Source organism: Ranitomeya variabilis, chromosome 2 (assembly GCF_051348905.1).
Source record: "Ranitomeya variabilis isolate aRanVar5 chromosome 2, aRanVar5.hap1, whole genome shotgun sequence".
Taxonomy (NCBI): Eukaryota; Metazoa; Chordata; class Amphibia; order Anura; family Dendrobatidae; genus Ranitomeya; species Ranitomeya variabilis.
The window spans coordinates 444,018,202-444,042,229 of record NC_135233.1 but is presented as its reverse complement, the minus strand read 5'-3'; the positions used below and the strand labels follow the sequence as shown (position 1 = coordinate 444,042,229).

The 24,028-nt window shown below is 48.1% G+C and overlaps 1 protein-coding gene across 1 annotated transcript; it reads left to right on the top strand.

Annotated features, from left to right (window-relative positions):
• The first annotated feature begins 19,412 nt into the window (after positions 1–19,412).
• LOC143803833 (uncharacterized) lies at positions 19,413–22,982 on the top strand. The gene is made up of 4 exons (XM_077281599.1): positions 19,413–20,012; positions 20,320–20,536; positions 20,980–22,466; positions 22,618–22,982. Exons 1-4 carry the CDS (start codon positions 19,413–19,415, stop codon positions 22,657–22,659), a joined length of 2,346 nt encoding a protein of 781 aa, XP_077137714.1. The 3' UTR covers positions 22,660–22,982.
• Positions 22,983–24,028: the final 1,046 nt, after the last annotated feature.

Here is a 24,028-nt window from a genome sequence, read left to right as displayed (position 1 = left end):
GCCTAGCCCTGTGCCGTCAGTGTGGTGTAACCGCCGAGCCCTGTGCCGTCAGTGTGGTGTAACCGCCGAGCCCTGTGCCGTCAGTGTGGTGTAACCGCCGAGCCCTGTGCCGTCAGTGTGGTGTAACCGCCGAGCCCTGTGCCGTCAGTGTGATGTAACTTCTGAGCTCTGTATCGTCCTTTTTCGCCAGTGACGATTGTCGGGGGAGATGATCGGGCATGTCTGCTTTTGGACTGCCGATTGCTTTGCTCTCCCAGATGTAGAATACAGGAGCGCTCGGCCAAGTGAGTGCTCCTATGAATGGCTAAGAGCGCCGAGATGGCTGTCGGACGAAGCATCGTATGGCTGACAGCCATCTAACGTATTTGGGGGCCTTTAGATTTCTTCTTCGCTATTCCGGACCTCTTCCTCACGTATCTCAGATTCCAGCATCTATATTTGTGCATCTGTAAGACCAGGCCTATCACTGTATGGCTGACATATTGGTTGGAGAGAATTCCCCCGTCATTTTCAAGGTCAATTTGAGCAATTGCTGATGAACTATGTGTGGTAGACCATTGATCAGAGGTCACAACCTCAAAAAGAGTTTGATGGTTTGCTTTTGTTTGTTTTAAAGGGAATCTGACAGCAGCATGATGTAGGGGCAGAAATTCTGATTCCAGTTACGTATCACTTAGGTTACTGAGTACAGCAGTTGGGATAGAATTAGTTTTCTCTGCTGCAGATTTAGCAGAGCTTGGAATGCTGAGCTGTGTATAGCCCCGCCCACACCACTGATTGGCTGATTTATGTCTACACTGCACATTGACAGCTGCTAATCAGTGCTGGACCAGGAGGCATGAGAAACCTAGTCATGTAGTGATAATCTCCTGCTGATAAAACGCTGATTGTACATGCACCACAGTGCTCTCAGATTAACAGCAAAAATCTGTCACTTGTTTTTTTTTCACACCACTATTCTGGGGGTCTGCAGTCTGAGACTCCCACCCACTACTACATTCCGGATGGGGTTTTCGGGAAGTCAGTGGGCCTCCTGATCACCAGATGGACGAGCAGAATGATAGGTGCAAGCTTTAGTACAGAAGCCACCCGTCTTCTTTCTAAAGTGGCTGGCCAGTGGGGTTTTAATATTTCCTTTTGTGATGTGGCCAGGATGTGCAGGTCCCCCTAAATTCAGGCCCTGTCTCAGTAAGGAGGCCACAAAATTACCAACTAGGTGTTGTAACACCTGGATTTGTCATTCATGGTCGCGGATGTGTCCAGGCTCTGACTCCGTGGTTGTGGTTTAGGTGCAGGATAAGTCCGAAAGAGTGGCCGTTTAGGATGTCTTCTGGCAACCCTCCTACTGCGGATTTGTACAGTCTCCTTGTGCTTATAAAAACTTGATTCCAGCACACCCAGTTGCTCTATGCTCAGACACCGGCCTCGCCCTGGCCTCACATCAAGGGTAATAGAAGAAATTGGAGTCCGGCTCAACAAGACTGGATTTTCCTTTTCTTTTATTTTTCCAAAGAAAGTATAGAGCATACAAAAGAAAATGGTCGACATGTTTCGACTGCACTAAGCAGTCTTACTCAAGACCCACACTTATGCGACCAAGAAAGCAGTATGGTGTCACCCACATCGCCCACTCTCGGACGTGCAGGCAGGACTTTATCCCTTGTCACCTTTACGGGTGTTTCAGGGTGATCCTTGGTGGTCAGTCCTTGCCTTTTCCCCTCCTCACCCTTCCTCTGAGAGGGCTGGGAGGAAGACGGTGGTCATCAGCGGTGGCCTCCCCCTTCTTGTAAGGGGTTGATGCCGTCTTCTGCACCGTCCGGAGATGATGCAGGAAGGAGGACCCTTATCTACCAGTGACCCTCACCCACCCTGATGGCTCCTGATGATGATCTCATCAGTGAAGAGGGATTCAGGACTCACCTTTACAGGTATGTCCTTTTCTCTGTCCCTGGCAACTACCTGCCTGCCTCACTATTCACCCGTGGCAGGACGCCGCACAGAATATGGCGCCACTAATTGGCTGCGGCCATTTTTTTTCTTCATCCCGGCTAGTGCTTCATTAACGCCCCTTTCCTGTAGCAGGCGCTACTGTGCCCAATCAGAGGGCCGGTTCTCTCTCCTGTGCTGGCCAAAAGATTAATAAGAACACAACAGGTGGCCTGAAAAAGAAAAGACGGATCTGGGATCATATCCAGGTTACCTGTGTCCCCCAACAAAGGCTCCAAGAAAGATTTTACGGTGAATACCAAAAATCCCTCTTTTAAAAAAAAAAATATATATATAGATTAGGGGTCGAGTTCCTGCCTCTGCACAGGGGGAATCTCGGGCCATCTCCGCTGCGGTCTCCCATTCTTCTCCTGCTGCAGTGGAGGCTGCTCAGCGGAGACATTGGTCTCAGTGTCTCGCTCAATCTGACCCTGTGAGGAGGATTACTGCTGCTCTTCCAGCTTCTGCTATTGTAGTCAGTGCTGGGCAGCAGCGAGCAGACGCTTTTGGGACTAAGTCTTGCTTTTCTCCGTCTGAGCATGCCCAGGGTAAGATCTCTCATTGGAGATCGAGGGTCACATGCTTGGATACTGCAGCAAAGCCCATTGGTCCTCCAGGAAGGTCCTGAAGGTGCTCAGGCTTTGCGGCAGCTTCTCATTGGTCCTTTTTTGGAAGGTTGCTGCTATAAAAGGCTCGCATGGTCGCACGGCCATGCGCTAGTGTCTTTCTAAATTATGTGCTTTGCGCCAGTGTGGTCATGTGTGATTGTGTTCAGGTACCCGGCTGAAATAAGCCCCTAGAATGCTGGCACCTCCAGCGAGGAGTTCTGTGTGCATGCATGACCACTGACTGCTCTCTCTTGGGTAGTTAGCCTGTGCTCCTGTGAAGTTAACAGGGCGCAGAGCTTTGCTTTCACAGCTGCTCTGTGAGTTAACCGAGCTAGCCAATACCGCCATATAGTGCTGCCATTTGTCTAGCAGCAGGTTCTCCTGCACGGTGGACCCCGGGCTGCGAACGCACCAATAACAATAAAAACTATTTTCCTCGGTGCATTCCACTAGCCCTAACAGTACACTAGTGCCAGGGTCTGGCTAGTAAATGGCGGATGATCAGCGTTTACAGCGGTACATCCAGCAGCTGGAGGGTAGGTTGGCGGCTCTTGAGCGTACAACCTCAGCTGTGGACGTCACTGCTGTCGCTGTGCAGGCTGCAAGTGCAGCTGCAGCCAGTTTGTCTGCAACCACCCCTGCTCCGACTATATCCCGTCTCCCGCTTCCTGACAAGTTTTCTGGTGACAGTAAACTATGTCGCGGATTCGTGAGCCAGTGCTCCATACATCTCGAGCTCCTGGCTGCACGTTTTCCTTCGGAACGGGCGAGAGTGGGATTCATTTTGTCTCTTTTGTCGGGCAGGGCATTGGAGTGGCAACACCGCTTTGGGAGCGCAATGATCGTGTAGTACAGAGTTTGTTGTGAATTCTGCTTTTGGGCTCCCTCCGGTGGTTGTAGGTGGTAATGCAGTTGTCCCTGGGTTGCAGTCCTGGTCAGGTGTATCTGCTGATTGCAGTTCTAACTGGGGTATTTAGGCATGCAAGATTCATTAGTCCTTGCCAGTTGTCCATGGTTTTTGGGAGGTGTTGGTCCTTGGTTGATTCCTTCTGCCTTGCTGCCAAATCAGCAAAGATAAGTGTCTGGTTTTGTTTCTGTGGCACACATGCTGTGTGCTCAATAATTCAGTGCTATTCATTTTTAGTCCAGCTTAGATTGTGTCAGTATTTTCTCAGTCTTGTTGGATTCTCAGGAGTTGCAGATATACATTCCATGTCTTTAGTTAGATTGTGGAATTTTTTGTATTATCTGCTGTGGATATTTTTGGAAGGGTTTTTAATACTGACCGCTTAGTATTCTGTCCTATCTTTCCCTATTTAGCTAGAGTGGCCTCTTTTGCTGAATCCTGTTTTCTGCTTGCGTGTGTCTTTCCTCTCCTACTCACAGTCAATATTCGTGGGGGGCTGCCTATCCTTTGGGGTTCTGCTCTGAGGCAAGGTAGTATTCCTATTTCCATCTATAGGGGTATTTAGTCCTCCGGCTGTGTCGAGGTGTCTAGGGTTTGTTAGGCACACCCCACGGCTACTTCTAGTTGCGGTGTTAGTTCAGGGTTTGCGGTCAGTACAGTTTCCACCTACTCCAGAGAAAGTTTCATGCGGCTCCAAAGTCACCGGATCATAACAGTACAACTGGCCAACAATGAGTTAAATGCATCTCAGAAGAAGGGTGTTGAGTCATTTTTTTTTTCTGCAATTTGCTTTGCCTTTTCTTCCCTCTTTTTCTCTGGGTGGCTGAGGAGTCTTGTGTTAGCATGGATGTTCAGGAATTAGCTTCTCGTGTAGACCAGCTTGCTGCTAGGGTACAGCGAATTTCTGATTATATTGTTCAGACTCCTGTTTTAGAGCCAAAGATTCCTACTCCTGATTTGTTTTTTGGTGACAGGTCCAAATTTTTGAGTTTTAAAAACAACTGTAAACTGTTTTTTGCTTTGAGACCTCGATCCTCTGGTGATTCCATTCAGCAGGTTAAAATCGTCATTTCCCTGCTGCGTGGCGATCCACAGGATTGGGCATTTTCCCTGGAATCTGGGAATCCGGCTTTGCTTAATGTAGATTCCTTTTTCCAGGCTTTAGGACTATTATATGATGAACCTAATTCTGTGGATCAAGCGGAGAAGACATTGTTGGCCCTGTCTCAGGGTCAAGAGGCGGCAGAATTGTATTGTCAGAAATTTAGAAAATGGTCTGTGTTGACTAAATGGAATGATGATGCTTTGGCGGCAATTTTCAGAAAGGGTCTTTCTGAATCCGTTAAAGATGTTATGGTGGGGTTTCCCACGCCTGTCGGTCTGAGTGATTCTATGTCTCTGGCCATTCAGATTGATCGGCGCTTGCGGGAGCGCAGAACTGTGCGCATTGTGGCGTTGTCCTCTGAGCAGAGTCCTGAGCCAATGCAGTGTGATAGGATTCTGGCTAGAACAGAACGACAAGGATTCAGACGTCAGAATAGGTTGTGTTATTATTGTGGCGACGCTTCTCATGTCATTTCAGTCTGCCCTAAGCGGACAAAGAGGATCGCTAGTTCTTTTACCATCAGTACTGTACAACCTAAATTTCTGTTATCTCTGTCCTTGATCTGCTCATTGTCATCATTTTCTGTCATGGCGTTTGTGGATTCAGGCGCCGCTTTGAACTTAATGGACTTTGAGTTTGCCAGGCGTTGTGGTTTTCCCTTGCAGCCTTTGCAGAACCTTATTCCTTTAAGGGGGCATTGATGCTACACCTTTGGCTAAAAATAAGCCTCAGTTTTGGACACAGGTGACCATGCGCATGGCGCCAGCCCATCAGGAAGATTGTCGATTTCTGGTGTTGCATAATTTACATGATGCCATGGTGCTGGGTTTTCCGTGGTTGCAGGTACATAATCCTGTGTTGGATTGGAAGTCTATGTCTGTGACTAGTTGGGGTTGTCAGGGGGTTCATAATGATGTTCTTTTAATGTCCATCTCCTCTTCTTCCTCTTCCGAAATTCCAGAGTTTTTGTCTGATTTTCAGGATGTATTCGATGAGCCTAAGTGCAGTTCTCTTCCACCGCACAGGGACTGTGATTGTGCGATTGATTTGATTCCTGGCTGTAAGTTCCCTAAGGGCCGACTCTTCAACCTGTCTGTGCCTGAACATACCGCTATGCGGAGTTATGTTAAGGAGTCTTTGGAGAAAGGGCATATTCGGCCATCTTCTTCACCGATGGGAGCGGGATTTTTCTTGTTGCTAAGAAGGATGGCTCCTTGAGACCCTGCATTGATTATCGCCTCCTGAATAAGATCACGGTCAAGTTCCAATATCCTTTACCTTTGCTTTCTGATTTGTTTGCTAGGATTAAGGGAGCTAGTTGGTTTACGAGGATTGACCTTTGGGTGGCGTATAATCTTGTTCATATTAAGCAGGGTGATGAATGGAAAACTGCGTTCAATACGCCCGAAGGCCATTTTGAATACCTTGTGATGCCGTTCGGGCTCACTAATGCTCCATCTGTTTTTCAATCTTTCATGCATGATATCTTCCGGACTTATATTGATAAATTCTTGATTGTATATTTGGACGATATTTTGATTTTTTCTGATGATTGGGAGTCTCATGTGGAACAGGTCAGGATGGTATTTCAGATCCTTCGTGACAATGCTTTGTTTGTGAAGGGGTCTAAGTGTCTCTTTGGGGTACAAAAGGTTTCTTTTTTAGGTTTTATTTTTTCTCCTTCATCTATTGAGATGGATCCTGTTAAGGTTCAGGCCATTCATGATTGGATTCAACCCACGTCCGTAAAGAGCCTTCAGAAATTTTTGGGTTTTGCAAATTTTTATCGCCGTTTCATTGCTAACTTTTCCAGCGTGGTTAAACCCTTGACCGATTTGACGAAGAAAGGCGCTGATGTGGCGAATTGGTCCTCTGCGGCTATTTCTGCCTTTCAGGAGCTTAAACATCGATTTACTTCTGCTCCGGTGTTGCATCAACCGGATGTTTCTCTTCCGTTTCAGGTTGAGGTTGACGCTTCTGAGATTGGGGCAGGGGCCGTTTTGTCTCAGAGGGATCCTGTTGGTTCCTTGATAAAACCGTGTGCCTTCTTTTCCCGTAAATTTTCGCCTGCTGAACGCAATTATGATGTCGGCAATCGGGAGTTGTTGGCTATGAAGTGGGCGTTTGAGGTGTGGCAACATTGGCTTGAGGGAGCTAAACACCGTATTGTGGTCTTGACCGATCATAAGAATTTGATTTACCTCGAGTCTGCCAAACGGCTGAATCCTAGACAGGCTCGATGGTCCTTGTTTTTTTCCCGTTTTGATTTTGTGGTCTCGTATCTTCCGGGTTCTAAGAATATTAAGGCTGATGCCCTTTCTAGGAGTTTTTTGCCTGATTCTCCTGAGGTCCTTGAACTGGTCGGCATTCTGAAAGAAGGGGTGGTTCTTTCTGCCATTTCCCCTGATTTACGACGGGTTCTTCAGGAATTTCAGGCTGACAGACCTGACCGTTGTCCAGTGGGGAAACTGTTTGTTCCTGACAGATGGACTAGTAGAGTGATTTCTGAGGTTCACTGTTCTGTGTTGGCTGGTCATCCTGGTATTTTTGGTACCAGATACTTGGTTGGTAGGTCCTTTTGGTGGCCTTCTTTATCACGTGATGTGCGTTCTTTTGTGCAGTCCTGTGGGACTTGTGCGCGGGCCAAGCCTTGTTGTTCTCATGCTAGTGGGTTGCTTTTGCCATTGCCAGTCCCTGAGAGGCCCTGGACGCATATTTCTATGGATTTTATTTCTGATTTTCCGGTTTCCCAGAGGATGTCTGTTATCTGGGTTGTTTGTGACCGGTTCTCTAAGATGGTTCATTTGGTGCCTTTGCCTAAATTGCCTTCCTCTTCAGATTTGGTTTCGTTGTTTTTTCAGCATGTGGTTCGTTTGCATGGTATTCCGGAGAATATTGTGTCCGACAGAGGTTCCCAGTTTGTTTCTAGGTTTTGGCAGGCCTTTTGTGCTAGGCTGGGCATTGATTTATCTTTTTCCTCTGCATTTCATCCTCAGACAAATGGCCAAACCGAGCGAACTAATCAGACCTTGGAGACTTATTTGAGATGCTTTGTGTCTGCTGATCAGGATGATTGGGTGGCCTTTTTGCCATTGGCCGAGTTTGCTTTTAATAATCGGGCTAGTTCGGCTACTTTGGTTTCGCCTTTTTTTTGTAATTTTGGTTTTCATCCTTGTTTTTCTTCTGGGCAGGTTGAACCTTCTGATTGTCCTGGTGTGGATTCGGTGGTTGACAGGTTGCAGCAGATTTGGGCTCATGTGGTGGACAATTTGGTGTTGTCTCAGGAGGAGGCTCAACGTTTTGCTAACCGTCGTCGGTGTGTTGGTTCCCGGCTTCGGGTTGGGGATCTGGTCTGGTTGTCTTCCTGTCATGTTCCTATGAAGGTTTCTTCTCCTAAGTTTAAGCCTCGGTTTATTGGTCCTTATAAAATTTCTGGGATTATTAATCCGGCGTCTTTTCGATTGGCGCTTCCGGCCTCTTTTGCTATCCATAATGTCTTCCATAGATCTTTTTCTCTTACCCCCATGACGGCACCACGGAGAGAGAGGGATCCGCCCTCAGGGACAGGAAACCCACAGGTTAAAAAGGCGGGACCTCTCCTCCACCTCAATTCGGTTTCCTGTCCCTGACGGGGAACCCACAGCTTACCATGTCGGGATGCCAGGGACCATCGGGCCGAGTACAGGCAGCGGGGGGCCCTGCCACGGTCACGGGTGGATATCCTCCCTGAAGACACATCCGGGGTCGGCGGGCCCTGTGGGCATGTGTGGAGAGGGGGCAGTGAAGAGGACCGAGTCTGCCTTCTCTCTTCCTTTTCAAAACAGCCGGTAATAGGTAGCGGCGGCTACCTGGAGTAATTCCGCCGGTCTGAGGTACCCATAGGAGGAGGTGACGCCGGTCACCGACAGGAGGCTCCAAGACAGGGTAGCAGCGGCGGCTGCGGCAACCCCTCCGTCCCTCCTGTGAGCCGGCAGCTAGTGGAGCGCGCGCGACGTCCAGTGCTTCTTACTGCGCAGGCGCGGGGGTCACTTCCGGGGCGGCGCAAGGTACCTCTGGGTAATCCGGATGTCGCCTTGCGCCGCACACTTAGGTCCCACCCTAAATACACATTCTTTGAAATTCTCTCCGTGGTGCCGTCATGGGGGTAAGAGAATATCGTAGTTACTCACCGATAACGGTATTTCTCTGATCCCATGACGGCACCCGTATATTCCCTCCCTTTCACGTGTGGGTGTACACACTACTAACGCTTTAAGTCACGCGGTGTCGCAAAAAAAAAAAAAAAGTATATATGTATATAGTTATAATTTTTTTGTGTTTATAAATAACCAATTAAATTACAGCTGAAGTCCTTGCAAGGCTCTGTAAACCAAACTGAGGTGGAGGAGAGGTCCCGCCTTTTTAACCTGTGGGTTTCCTGTCCCTGAGGGCGGATCCCTCTCTCTCCATGGTGCCGTCATGGGATCAGAGAAATACCGTTATCGGTGAGTAACTACGATAATTGCGGAAATATGTGGTACCCGTTGTTCCCTCTGTTGATCCTCCGGCCCCTGTGTTGGTTGATGGGGAGTTGGAGTATGTGGTTGAGAAGATTTTGGATTCTCGTTTTTCGAGGCGGAGGCTTCAGTATCTTGTCAAATGGAAGGGTTATGACCAGGAGGATAATTCTTGGGTTTTTGCCTCTGATGTCCATGCTGCTGATTTGGTTCATGCTTTTCATCTGGCTCATCCTGATCGACCTGGGGGCTCTGGTGAGGGTTCGGTGACCCCTCCTCAAAGGGGGGGTACTGTTGTGAATTCTGCTTTTGGGCTCCCTCCGGTGGTTGTAGGTGGTAATGCAGTTGTCCCTGGGTTGCAGTCCTGGTCAGGTGTATCTGCTGATTGCAGTTCTAACTGGGGTATTTAGGCGTGCAGGATTCATTAGTCCTTGCCAGTTGTCCATGGTTTTTGGGAGGTGTTGGTCCTTGGTTGATTCCTTCTGCCTTGCTGCCAAATCAGCAAAGATAAGTGTCTGGTTTTGTTTCTGTGGCACACATGCTGTGTGCTCAATAATTCAGTGCTATTCATTTTTAGTCCAGCTTAGATTGTGTCAGTATTTTCTCAGTCTTGTTGGATTCTCAGGAGTTGCAGATATACATTCCATGTCTTTAGTTAGATTGTGGAATTTTTTGTATTATCTGCTGTGGATATTTTTGGAAGGGTTTTTAATACTGACCGCTTAGTATTCTGTCCTATCTTTCCCTATTTAGCTAGAGTGGCCTCTTTTGCTGAATCCTGTTTTCTGCCTGCGTGTGTCTTTCCTCTCCTACTCACAGTCAATATTCGTGGGGGGCTGCCTATCCTTTGGGGTTCTGCTCTGAGGCAAGGTAGTATTCCTATTTCCATCTATAGGGGTATTTAGTCCTCCGGCTGTGTCGAGGTGTCTAGGGTTTGTTAGGCACACCACACGGCTACTTCTAGTTGCGGTGTTAGTTCAGGGTTTGCGGGCAGTACAGTTTCCACCTACTCCAGAGAAAGTTTCATGCGGCTCCAAAGTCACCGGATCATAACAAGAGTGCTCCTCTCTTCCTGGACGCTCTGAGGCAGGTCTTTTTAGGACCTTGTGTCACTCACGATACCGCGCTCCAATTGTTGGCAATTTCTCAGGGTTCGTCCATGGTCAGCCAGTTTGCCGTTCAATTCCGGACTCTAGCCTCTGAGTTAGAATGGCCGGATAAAGTCCTTATTCCGGTGTACTGGAAAGGACTGGCTGATCATGTAAAGGACGCTTTGGCCACCAGGGAGATTCCCGCCACACTGGAGGAGCTCATTACAATATCTACCCGCATCGACCTCCGTTTTAACGAGCGAAGGTTGGAGCGGACCCAGTGTAGGCAGAGGTTTCGGCTGGCTCCCACCTTCGCCAAACCTCTAGAATCTCCTGTCCTGGCGTTCGACTCCCATGAGGCCATGGAGGTTTCTTGAGCGGGACCTAAGTCTCAGACCGTTCGAGTACCCGTGGTGTGTAGAAATTGTCAGCAACTGGGACATTATGCTAACAAGTGTCCACAGCGGTCGGGTAAACGATCACGTCTAGTGACTATAGGAGGAGTTTCACTGGACACAGCGGCCTTTTCCTCCAAGTTGTCCTTTAAAGGGACAATTCTGTTGGACTCATTCACTCTTGCAGTTGAGCTTTGTGTGGATTCAGGAGCTGAGGGAAATTTCATGTCCTCTACCTTTGCTCTGCGCCACAATGTACCTCTGGTGATGCTCACTAATCCAGTAACTATTAGAGTGGTGAATGGGTCGACACTTCCATTACAAATCACACACCAGACTGTCCCTTTCACATTAGCCATGTCCCCATCCCACCAGGAGATTATTTCCCTTCTTGTTCTTCCCGAGGGAATGGATGAGATTTTGCTGGGAATACCCTGGCTTCGTTTTCACTCTCCACATATTGAGTGGTCCTCTGGGAGGATATTGGGTTGGAGTGAGTCTTGTAAGGGCAGATGTGTGAAAGAGTGCGTTCAGGTTTCCACCACTGAGATACCCGCAGATCTGTCTTCTCTTCCCGAATGCTATCGGTCCTATGCAGACGTTTTCTCCAAGAGGGCTGCTGAGACCGTTCCGCCTCACCATCCCTATGACTGTCCTATAGATCTCTTGCCTGGAGCAGAACCTCCTAGGGGACGTGTCTATCCCCTCTCTCTCCCGGAGACTGAGGCTATGTCCTTATACATCCAGGAGAACTTGGCAAGAGGGTTCATTAGGAAGTCAGTGTCACCGGCAGGGGCGGGGTTCTTTTTCGTCCAGAAGAAGAACGGAGAGTTACGTCCTTGCATAGACTACAGGGGTCTTAACACCATCACCGTTAAGAATAAATACCCGCTGCCCTTGATTTCTGAGCTTTTTGATAGGCTACGGGGAGCAAGGGTATTTACCAAATTAGATCTGCGGGGTGTGTATAACCTGATTCGCATCCGTGAGGGGGACGAATGGAAGACGGCGTTTAACAACAGAGATGGGCACTATGAATATCTAGTGATGCCCTTCGGGCTCTGTAATGCCCCAGCCGTTTTCCAAGACTTTGTCAACGACATTTTCCGGGATATGCTCTCCACCTCGGTTGTAGTCTATCTGGATGATATTCTCATCTTTTCTCCTGATATTGACTCCCACCGGAGAGATGTTGGCAGAGTCTTCGACCTCTTACGGGTAAATTCCCTGTATGCTAAGTTGGAGAAGTGTATGTTTGAGCAGGAGTCTTTACTTTCCTGGGCTATATCATCTCAGCCCAGGGATTGGCTATGGATCCGGCTAAACTACAAGCTGTGATGGACTGGCAAGAACCTCATTCTCTTAAAGCGGTGCAGCGCTTTATGGGGTTCATTAATTATTACCGCCAATTCATTCCCCACTTCTCAACTTTAGTAGGTCCCTTGGTAGATCGCACCAAGAAGGGAGCAAATCCCAAATTGTGGTCAGAAGAGGTCTCCAGGGCCTTCTCTTCTATCAAGTCTTATTTTGCTAGCGCTCCCATTCTACATCGTCCCGATGTAGATAAGCCGTTTTTACTCGGACTCCCATGACAGCACGACGAGAGAGGGGATCCGCCCATTAGGAACAGGAAACCTACAGATACAAAAGGGCGGCACCTCTCCCCTGCATCAGTTGGTTTCCTGTTCCTAAAGGGACGGGTGCCTACAGATGAATCTTATGGAGCCCAGGCCGGCCGGCCGAATCCGGTAGCGAGGGGGTCTCCTACCTCGGCCGGTGCAGAGATCCCTGGAGACGCCACGGTGGTCCTTGCTGGACTGCACGTCGGTGGCGTTCGCAGCAGGGAGCAGAGTCCAGGGGATTTCTCGCCTCCATCAGCGTCAGCGCCGGTAAGTATATGCCATTGGCGGTGCGGCGTGCTTGCGGGGTGCCGGCGTCAGGGTTATGTGGGTGAACACCCGGAGCGCTGCGATCCGTCCCCGGCATCCTGCACCGCTCTCAGCGTGTGCTGGAGCGTTTCCGGGTGCGGTGACGTGGGGGGGCAGAGGTAGTAGCCGCATCCGGGTCGCCGGATGTCTGTGCATGCGCAGTCGATCCAAAATGGCGGCACCCATGTATCCTGATTACCGGTTTCTCCCACAAGAATCCTATCCTCCCTGCTGTATCCTGGGCCAATGGGAATGGCGCTGGCCTATCTGCTGACCGGATCCAAGGGGGATTTAAGCAGGTGACGACTTTGGAACCCTGCTTTTTGGTCGCAGTTCATCATGGAGAGTGGTGGTGAGCAGCAGCAGCTGCTTGATGATGTGCGTCAGAAGCCCAAGGAGAAGGACAGAAGCGACCAGTCCAGTTGTAAAAGCTCATCCGGGCAGGGATCAAGAGTTTCGACTAGGAAAGAACCCCCTCGCATTCCGGTACTTTACTTTGGCGCACGGGTAAGTGATCTACGTGAAAGTTCACTCTGTGACGCGGGCCCCTTGTACTTTATCATTCTAGGGAAAGAAGAGTGACAAGTCAAAACATAAGGAGTGTGCCCTCTGTGGAGTCCCCTTACCAGACTCTTGTCCTAAGAAATTATGTGCCCCCTGTATACAACAGACGGTGAGGTCTACAGGTGTGGTGGGGTGGAAGTGACATTAGGTCAGATAGTAGTTATCACCTATATTGTCCCCCCCCAGGTAGCGGAAGAGTCTGTGAGTGCGGCAAACCTGAAGGAGATGATCCGTTTGGAAGTAAGGGAATCCCTACGGTCCCTATCCCAAACGGGAGGTTCAAAACATAGAACCCCCCTGGACTCTAATTCTTCGGAGGAAGAAAGAGAAGAGGGTGCCTATCACTCTAGTCCTTCCTCCTCTTCATCAGATGAGGAGTCTGGACGATTTTGTCTGCCCCTGGATAAGATTGACAAAGTGGTCAAGTCAGTTAGGGGCACAATGGGCATAGAAGAACCCAAGCCGCAGCCCTCAAAGCAAGAGATGATGTTCAGCGGACTAGATCGTAAAAAACATAGATCTTTTCCAGTGAACGAAAAGATTCAAGACTTGATCCTCCGGGAATGGAAGAAGCCGGAAAAGAAGGGTTCCTTACCGCCAGCTTTAAAACGCAGGTACCCCTTTGATGATCCGGTTGTAGCAAAGCCCCTAAGTTGGATGCGGCGGTGGCAAAAGCATCCAAGAGAGCCTCGTTGCCATTTGAGGATATGGGGACCCTCAAGGACCCCCTTGATAGAAAAGCGGACATTTTCCTTAAAGGTACCTGGGAGACAGCGGCAGGATCTCTCAGACCAGCGGTTGCCGCGACATGTACAGCCAGGTCTTTAATGGTCTGGCTGGATCAGTTAGAGTCCCAGCTCAAGGACGGCGCTTCCAGAGATTCTATTCTGAAGGCTTTACCAACAATTCAAAATGCTGCGGCCTTTCTATCAGACGCTTCGGTGGACTCAGTCAGGATGGCGGCTAGAGCGGCAGGGCTCTCCAACGCGGTTCGTAGAGCCTTATGGTTGAAGTGCTGGTCAGGCGACATACAATCCAGAGCTAAACTCTGCGCAATCCCGTGTAAGGGAGAATATCTCTTTGGTCCAACTCTGGATGAGTTGCTGGAGAAAGCGGGGGATGACAAGAAGAAATTTCCTAATCCGTCTTCAGCATCCTACCGTCGGCCCTTCAATAGAAGGAGATTTGGTCGCGGAAAGAAACGCGGGTCCTCACCCTCTAGAGAGAGTTTTAGATGGGAGGATAGACGCGGAAGAGGTACGGGCTATATGTTTCGCCGTTCCTCAAAAGAACAGAAAAAGCCGGACCAATGACTAGCAATCCCCGTGGGGGGTAGACTGTCAACATTCTCTTCAGCATGGTTTGACATTACGAACAGTAAATGGGTCCGAGGCATTATAGCAAAAGGTCTAAAACTTGACTTTAGTCACTGGCCTCGGGATAAATTTAAGTTAACCCCTTTACGCTCCTCCCCCCTTGAACAAGCAGCCTTGGAAGCAGAGGTCATGAACTTATGCTCCAAGAAAGTTTTGATCGAAATCCCAGGATCAGAAAGAGGGAGGGGATTTTACTCTCCTCTTTTTCTGATCAAAAAGCCAGACGGATCGTTTAGAACGATCATAAATCTCAAAAGCCTTAATGAGTTCCTGGTCAATGAATCATTTAAAATGGAAACAGTCAGTACAGCAATAAAAATGTTGTTTAAACACTGCTTCATGGTAGTTGTGGATTTAAAGGACGCATACTATCATGTTCCAATACATGAAGACTTCCAGAGATTCTTGAGAGTAGCTGTGACAATGGGGGGACAGATTCGTCACTTCCAGTTCAGAGCTCTTCCCTTTGGCCTATCAGCGGCTCCTAGGGTATTTACAAAGTAAAGGCCCCGTCTCACATAGCGAGATCGCTAGCGAGATCGCTGCTGAGTCACAAGTTTTGTGACGCAACAGCGACCTCCATAGCGATCTCGCTATGTGTGACACGTACCAGCGATCAGGCCCCTGCTGCGAGATCGCTGGTCGTGTCGGAATGGCCTGGACCTTTTTTTGGTCGTTGAGGCCCCGCTGACATTGCTGAATCGGTGTGTGTGACACCGATCCAGCGATGTCTTCACTGGTAACCAGGGTAAACATCGGGTTACTAAGCGCAGGGCCGCGCTTAGTAACCCGATGTTTACCCTGGTTACCAAAAAAAACAAACAATACATACTCGCCTTCTGATGTCCGTCAGGTCCCTTGCCGTCCGCTTCCTGCTCTCACTGACTCCCGGCCGTACAGTGAGAAGTGAGAGCACAGCAGTGACGTCACCGCTGCGCTCTGCTCTCACTGTACGGCGGCTCAGTCAGAGCAGGAAGCAGACGGCAAGGGACCTGGACACCGAAAGGCGAGTATGTAGTGTTTGTTTTTTTTGGTAACCAGGGTAAACATCGGGTTACTAAGCGCGGCCCTGCGCTTAGTAACCCGATGTTTACCCTGGTTACCCGGGTGCTGCAGGGGGACTTCGGCATCGTTGAAGACAGTTTCAACGATGCCGAAGTCGTTCCCCTGATCGTTGGTCGCTGGAGAGAGCGGTCTGTGTGACAGCTCCCCAGCGACCACACAGCGACTTACCAACGATCACGGCCAGGTCGTATCGCTGGTCGTGATCGTTGGTAAATCGCTTAGTGAGACGGGGCCTTTAGTGGCCGAAGTCATGGAGCACTTGCGAGAATCTGACATCCTGATTGTCCCCTATTTGGATGACTTCCTTATAGTGGGAAGTTCAGCAGACCATTGCCTCTCACAACTAGAAACAACCACAACCAAACTTGAGCATCTGGGGTGGATCATAAATTATGAAAAATCCCGATTACAGCCCCAAATGATACAGAGATTCTTAGGGCTGTTGTTAAATTCAGAAACCCAACAGTGTGGTCTTCCGCCTGACAAGTTGTTACACATCCAACAACTAGTGTCTAAAGCAATTGATAAACCATCCATGACCCTTAGACAGGCTATGTCACTGTTAGGATCTCTAACCTCATGCATTCCCGCTGTCCGTTGGGCCCAATTTCACACCAGACCTTTACAATCCGAGGTACTGGTTAATGATAGAGTTTTACAGGTGTCTTTGCAGAGTCAGATTACTTTGGGTCCAGAAGCCCTTACTTCTCTTAGATGGTGGCTAAACAGTGACAATTTATCGGCGGGAGTTCCCTGGGTAACACGGGTGACACGTATTGTAACAACAGACGCTAGCCCTTCAGGTTGGGGAGCACACATGGATGACATGATAGTTCAGGGTCTATGTGACCCCTTAACATCAGCCTCCTCTAACCACAGAGAGTTAATGGCAATTGAACTTTCAGTTAAAAAATTCCTCATATATCTGCAGGGTCACCACGTCAAGATCCTCTCGGACAACCAGGTGGCGGTCGCATACATAAATCACCAGGGTGGAACTCATTCCGAATCTCTGAGAGTGGCGGACCGTTTATTCCAGACAGCGGAGAACCATTTTCTATCTTTAACCGCACTGCACATAAGAGGAAAAGAAAATGTGAAAGCGGACTTTCTAAGCCGCAACACCCTGAGACAAGGGGAATGGTCTCTAAACGGTCTCGTGTTCAACCAGATTGTCCAAAAATGGGGACATCCAGAGGTGGATTTATTTGCCACCAGGGACAACCGAAAGACAATAAAATTCTGTTCCCTAAATCCCAGGGAGAATCCTCTGGCGGTAGACGCCTTTCTGATCAACTGGGACTTTCGGTTGGCTTATGCGTTCCCCCCGCTGGGCCTGATACCTCTGGTAATCAGGAAGACAAGAGAAGATCGGGCAAGAGTTATATTGATTGCCCCATTCTGGCCCAGAAGGGCCTGGTTCACCTGGCTCAGGATCATGTCAGTGGAGGACCCCTGGGTGCTTCCGGACATCCCAGATTTGCTCCACCAGGGTCCGATCAGCCATCCTCAAGTAAAGAGTCTCCATTTGACAGCATGGAGTTTGAGAGGGCGTTACTGAAAAACAAAGGGTTCTCCCCAAATTTGATTGAAACCCTTATGAAAAGTAGAAAGCAGATTACAACAACAATCTACGCTAGAACCTGGCGGAAATTCCTGGCTTCTTCTGACTTTAATTTAGAAGAGGGAATACCTATAAAACAGATCTTAGAATTCCTGCAAAGGGGCTTAGAGCTAGATCTATCCACTAGTACCCTAAAGGTACAAGTCTCGGCCCTAGGGGCCTTGTTTTCCTGTAACGTCGCCAATAATTATTGGATCTCAAGGTTCATTAAAGCTTCTAGTAGGGCTAGACCCATACATAAGGATAGATCTATGCCTTGGGATCTTAATTTAGTCCTGTCAGCATTGACTAGAGAGCCGTTTGAACCATTGCAATCAGCTTCAATTAAGGCATTATCCCTTAAAACAGCATTTCTGGTAGCGATAACATCTGCCCGTAGGGTAGGAGACATACAAGCTCTCTCCAGAATTTCCCCTTATACAGAGTTTCTGCCAGATAGGGTAGTCCTCAGACCAGACCCGGCCTATTTACCAAAAGTATCATCTCGGTTTCACAGGTCTCAGGAGATAGTGTTACCATCTTTCCTTCCTAACCCTTCCAACCCTAAGGAAGAACTACTCCGTACGCTAGACGTTAGGAGATGCCTGTTAGAGTACATCTCTGTTACCGATACATGGAAGAAAGATAATGCGTTATTTCTATCTTTCCAAAATCCTAGAAAGGGACTCAGGGTATCAAAGTACACACTAGCGAAGTGGATTAGGGAGGCTATCTCTTTGGCTTATACTGCAGGTGGGGGTCCGACTCCGCAGAATCTGAGGGCACATTCCACCAGAGCCATGGCTACATCCTGGGCGGAAATATCTGGAGTATCAATCGACCAGATATGTAAGGCGGCCACATGGTCATCCCCGTCCACCTTCTTTAAACACTATAGGTTGGATTTAGGGGCCTCCTCTGATCTCACCTTTGGGTTAAGGGTGCTGCAAGCTATAGTCCCTCCCTAAGGTAGTGTTACATCTCTGTAAATCTCTCGTCGTGCTGTCATGGGAGTCCGAGTAAAGCATTAAGCTACTTACGGGTAGCGGCATTTCTCGGAGGCCCATGACAGCACCCTTAGTTCCCTCCCTATTTCACGTGGGGGTTGCACCTCCTATAATGTATATATCTCACGTGTTTATGCGCAGTTCCAATATATGGGTTAAAATTTTGTATATAAACTGTATATAATGTATATTTCCAGGACGTCCCCTGACAGCACGCTGGAGGACATCCTCCTCCTCCTTGCTGGGACAGGAAACAACACGAGAGGTTAAAAGGTCCCACTCCGCCCCCTTTCCTTTAGTGTTTTTTCCTGTCCCTGCATGGAGGGACACACGAGAGATCAAGCTTACCGGAGGGCTCAGGGGGATCGTGCGGCTGGTCCAAAATCCTTCCCCCTCGTCGGTAGCCCAGGGCACATACTCCCCGGGTGGGAGTCCCTGCGTCCAGAGACCAGTCGAGCGGACGCGCTCCTGGGTGAGCCGCTTCCTCCCAGGGGGAGGCTCTCGGCTCAGGCGCCAGGAAGGACAAGAGGCACCGGCGCCAGGATGGGCGCAGAGGTCCGCATGCTCTTATACGAGCAGGCAGGGGCAGCAGAACCTCCCGGCTTCAGCGTGCGTTCCACTGCGTGGAACGCGGAAGTAAGTAATATAGCGCTTCCGGTGACGTCAGCGGCATCAGATCCGGTACATTCGGCGGCAGGGTATGCGTTCCACAGGGTGGAACGCTAAAGCGTATATAAAAAGGCGCCAGATTTAAAAATAGGCGCCGGCGTTCTACAGGTTGGAGTGAGCTCTACATTAACCAGGACGCAGGTGCATGCAAGTGAAACAGCCGGAGAGGAGGTCTGCAATGCCAGAGACAAGGGGTAAGTGCAGCAGTGCTGCAAAATCCCTATATACATATATCTAGCAGGAGACGTTCTATTTATATGATATATATATTTATATTTAAACAGAGGATGTGGATCCCAGGAGTGAGGAGACTGGGGTAAGTGCGCATAGCGCATATTACCTTTCTCACTTATTCCTAAGTGACTAAGATGTACTCATTCTTATACTTAGGATAAGGAGACTCAACAGACATCCCTGTCAGTGGCAAAAAAGTCAGGCAAAGCACTGACAAAGTCCAGACGATGTTCCATATGTAATGCTAAATTACCAGAGGCACATAAAAAGGAATTATGCGAGTCCTGCATTTCCAGAGTTGTAAGAGAAGAACAACCATCATTACTATCTGAAATGAGGTCTTTAATCCGGGAAGAGGTACAAAATTCATTGGCTTCCATGACACAGCGGTACCCCTCCAGCCCAGGTCGGAGCCGTAAAAGGCCACGGTTGGATCTGGACCAAGATGATGATGAAGTGCTTTCTAAAGAAGAATCTGATGGTAGAAGTTCGGATCAAGAAGAAGGAGAGCTACCATTAGAGGAACAGGATCAAGGAAGAAAATTTCTATTCCATGTGGAAGAGACGGAAGATCTAGTGCAGGCGGTGAGAAATACAATGCAGATGAAAGAAGAACCGCGGCCGAAATCCAGACAAGATTTGATGTTTGGAGGACTGACATCACAAAGACAGACGGTATTCCCTGTGAGTGATCACCTCAAACAGATGATATTACAAGAATGGAAAGATGCTGAACGTAGACTGATAGTATCGCGAGAATTTAAAAGTCGTCTACCATTTGATCCGGAAGACATCAAGGCATGGGAGGAAATTCCGAAGATCGACGTGCCTATAGCCAAAGTTACTAAAAAAACGGCTATTCCATTCGAGGACTCTTCTAGTCTCAGAGACGCTATGGACCGCAAAGCAGATATTCTGTTGCGCCGTTCATGGGAGACGTCGGCAGCACTGATAAAAGCTAACATTGCAGCCACATCAGTAGCTAGATCAATGTATTTGTGGATGGGGCAGTTAGAGGAACATTTGGTGAATAAAACCCCACGGGCCGATTTAATTTCCTCCTTACCCATCATAAAATCTGCCACAGCCTTTATGGCGGACACATCAGCAGAATCCGTTAGATTTGCGGCCAGAAATAGTTCGTTATCCAATGCGACTCGTAGAGCTATATGGCTTAAATCTTGGTCAGGGGATAATGCATCAAAAAACAAATTATGTGCTATTCCCTTTTCAGGGTCCAAGGTATTTGGACAAGCATTAGACGATATTCTTGAATCCGCATCAGATAATAAAAAAGGTTTTCCTGAGGAAAAACCGAAAAAATTCCAGCCATTTCGGAAGAGACCTCCACCTCGAAGTTCCTATAAATTCAAGCAGCCGGATTATAGAGAACAGTGGAGACCCAGCAGAGGTTCCTATTGAGGTGCCTATTCTCAGAACCGAAGGGGAAGAAACTCCCTGTTTGGGTCAAGCCCTAGATCTAGGAGACAATGACGCCATAGGTATAGGGGGCAGGCTCAGTCTCTTTCTGGACAACTGGAAAGAAGTCACAAAAAATGCCTATGTCCTAAAAATTATTTCAGAGGGTTACAGGATAGAGCTCATATCCCCAGCACCACAGAGGTGTATCCCACCTACCAAGGTGGCAAAAGATTCACCAATGTTCATAGACATTCTGAAGTTGTTCAGTTCTCAAGTTATAGTGCGGGTCCCCACAACAGAAATAGCCAGAGGTCACTACTCTTCACTATTCTCAATCCCAAAGCCATCAGGGGAAACACGCACAATAATAAACTTAAAACCATTGAACGTCTATGTAAAATACAAAAGATTCAGAATGGAATCAATAAAAACAACGGTCCATCTCATAGACAAAGATGCGGTAATGTGTACGCTCGACCTAAAAAGCGCGTATCATCAGGTTCCAATCCATGCAACATCTCAGGAGCTTCTGAGGTTTTGTGTAAAGTTTCCGGACCAAACCTGCCACCTTCAATTTCAAGGTCTCCCGTTCGGCCTGGCGTCAGCACCGAGGATATTTACAAAATTGGTGGCGGAAGTGGTGGCATACTTAAGAAACGAAGGAATTACAATAATTCCTTATCTGGACGATTTTCTGCTGGTAGCCAGAACAAGAAACATCTTAATCCTACACAGAGATCGAGCCATTGCAGTCCTAAAATATCTAGGTTGGGTCGTGAATCAAGAGAAATCTCACATGAAACCCGAATCTCGGAAGGTATTTTTGGGAGTTCTTCTAGATGCCACCACAAGACAATCCTTTTTGCCAAGAGAAAAACAGGTGTCAATAAGAGCATTAATCATGGAATTCATAAAGCACCAGGTCACTATAAGATCAGCCATGAAGGTCTTAGGGAAGATGACAGCCTGTATCACTTGCGTAAGGTGGGCACAGGCTCACTCAAGATTGCTACAGGATCAGGTTCTCTCGGCATGGGATCGACGTCAGTCATCACTGGACAGAGTAATCCACCTATCAAAGGCAGTAAAAAAGTCATTGCACTGGTGGACACAATACAGCAACCTAAGAGTGGGGGTTCCATGGACCTGTACCCCGTGTGTGGTGATCACTACGGATGCCAGCCAGTGGGGTTGGGGAGCCCATCTAGAAGGATCATTCGTCCAGGGCAGATGGCCAAAGGATATCAGTCGAAGATCTTCAAACTACAGAGAGCTTTACGCTATTTGGGAAGCTCTAAGAAGGAATCACTCCCGCTTAAAAAAACAACATGTGAAAATCTTAACGGACAACATGACAGCAGTATCCTTCATAAGACACCAAGGAGGTCCCAGATACAAACCACTTCAGGAATTGGCACGGAAAATATTTTTTTGGGCAGAAAACACAGTCCTGTCAATCACAGCAGTCCACTTAGAAGGATCTCAAAACGTCCTGGCCGATTATTTGAGCAGGAAAGAAGTCTGTCCCACAGAATGGGAATTAAACCAAGAAATCTTTCACCAATTATGTCATCGCTGGGGGACTCCCAGGATAGATCTATTCGCTACAAGAAAAAATTCGAAGGTGGCCAGATTCTATTCCCTCAACCCTACGGACATACCAGAAGCAGTCGACGCCTTGAGTCAAACATGGGTCGAACCACTATCCTATGCTTTTCCCCCAATAGCACTCATTCCGAGGGTCCTCAGGAAGATTCAGGAAGACCAAGCAACAGTTCTGATGATAGTACCATTCTGGCCAAGAAGGAGCTGGTTTCCGTTGTTAGGAGCCATGGCGATGGACAGTCCAGTCAGTCTTCCTCTATGGAAGGACATGATTCATCAAGGACCAGTGTTACATCAAAACCCGGAACGATTGCACCTTTCAGCATGGATCCTGAGAGGGACATCCTGAAATCGCGAGGGTTATCTGATGAAGTCATCTCAACGATCCAAGCTAGTCGTAAACCAGTAACTTCATCAATTTATTACAAAATTTGGAAGAAGTTCTGTATGAGAGGTGGCAGGTCGGCCGGAATGTCAGAAAACCCGGATGTGCCCAGAGTTCTGGATTTTCTCCAATCGGGATTCAATATGGGGCTGAGACCTAGTACCCTTAAAGTACAAATTTCAGCACTTAGCACATTTCTGGATTATCCATTAGCCTCTCACCCGTGGATAATGAGATTCATAAAAGCTGTCCAGAGATTACGTCCCACAGTTAGGCAATTAACTCCCCCTTGGGATTTAAATTTAGTACTCAGAGCCCTATGTAAAGATCCTTTTACCCAGAAAGATGACATGCCCATTGCAATAAGAACTTGGAAAACAGCCTTTTTGGTAGCTATTACGACAGCCAAAAGAGTAGGGGAAATACAAGCCCTGTCAATTAGGGACCCGTACCTCCAGGTTCGTGAGGATCATATAATCCTAAAACTAGATCCATCATTTATTCCCAAAGTAGCTTCAGTACAAAACAGAAATCAGGAAATAATTTTACCCTCCTTTTGCAATAAACCCTCTAATACAAAAGAACAATCTTTACATTCTCTTGATGTCAGACAGGCAGTACTAGATTATTTAGAGGCCACTAGTACTTGGAGAAAGGATCCCAATCTTTTTGTCCTGTTTGGGGGTAAAAATAAGGGTAAAAAAGCATCCAAAACATCTATAGCTAGATGGATCACTACAGTAATCTCAAAAGCCTATGTGTCAGAAGGGGTAGATTGTCCTGTGGGAATAAAAGCCCATTCAACTCGGGCCATTTCAGCGTCATGGGCCGAACAGGCAGGGGCATCATTAGAACAAATTTGTAAAGCTGCGACTTGGGCCAGTGTGAACACATTCTGTAAACACTACAAATTGGATGTGTTAGCAAACCAACAAATGTCTTTTGGGAGAAAGGTTCTCCAGGCAGTTGTCCCACCCTAAAGGAGTTTCTTTGGCATTCTCCAGCGTGCTGTCAGGGGGACGTCCTGGAAAATGGGTATTATACCTACCGATAATTCGGTTTCCAGGAGTCCATCCTGACAGCACCGTTACTTCCCCCCCTTATGTATACTATGTCATATGCTGTAAATATGATTTGGTTAATAAAATTCAAATGGTATCTATCCATGGTGTGGTACTTGTCAAAACACTAAAGGAAAGGGGGCGGAGTGGGACCTTTTAACCTCTCGTGGTGTTTCCTGTCCCAGCAAGGAGGAGGAGGACGTCCTCCAGCGTGCTGTCAGGATGGACTCCTGGAAACCGAATTATCGGTAGGTATAATACCCATTTTTTGTATGCTACTAACCGCGGTAGTCCTCTCAAGGCTCTGAAATACAACTGATGCAGGGGAGAGGTGCCACCCTTTTGTATCTGTAGGTTTCCTGCTCCTAATGGGCGGATCCCCTCTCTCGTCGTGCTGTCATGGGCCTCCGAGAAATGCCGCTACCCGTAAGTAGCTTAATGCTATCATGGAGGTGGATGCCTCATCCGTTGGTGCAGGAGCAGTCCTTTTCCAAAAGGATGCTCAAGGTCGGAAGCATCCT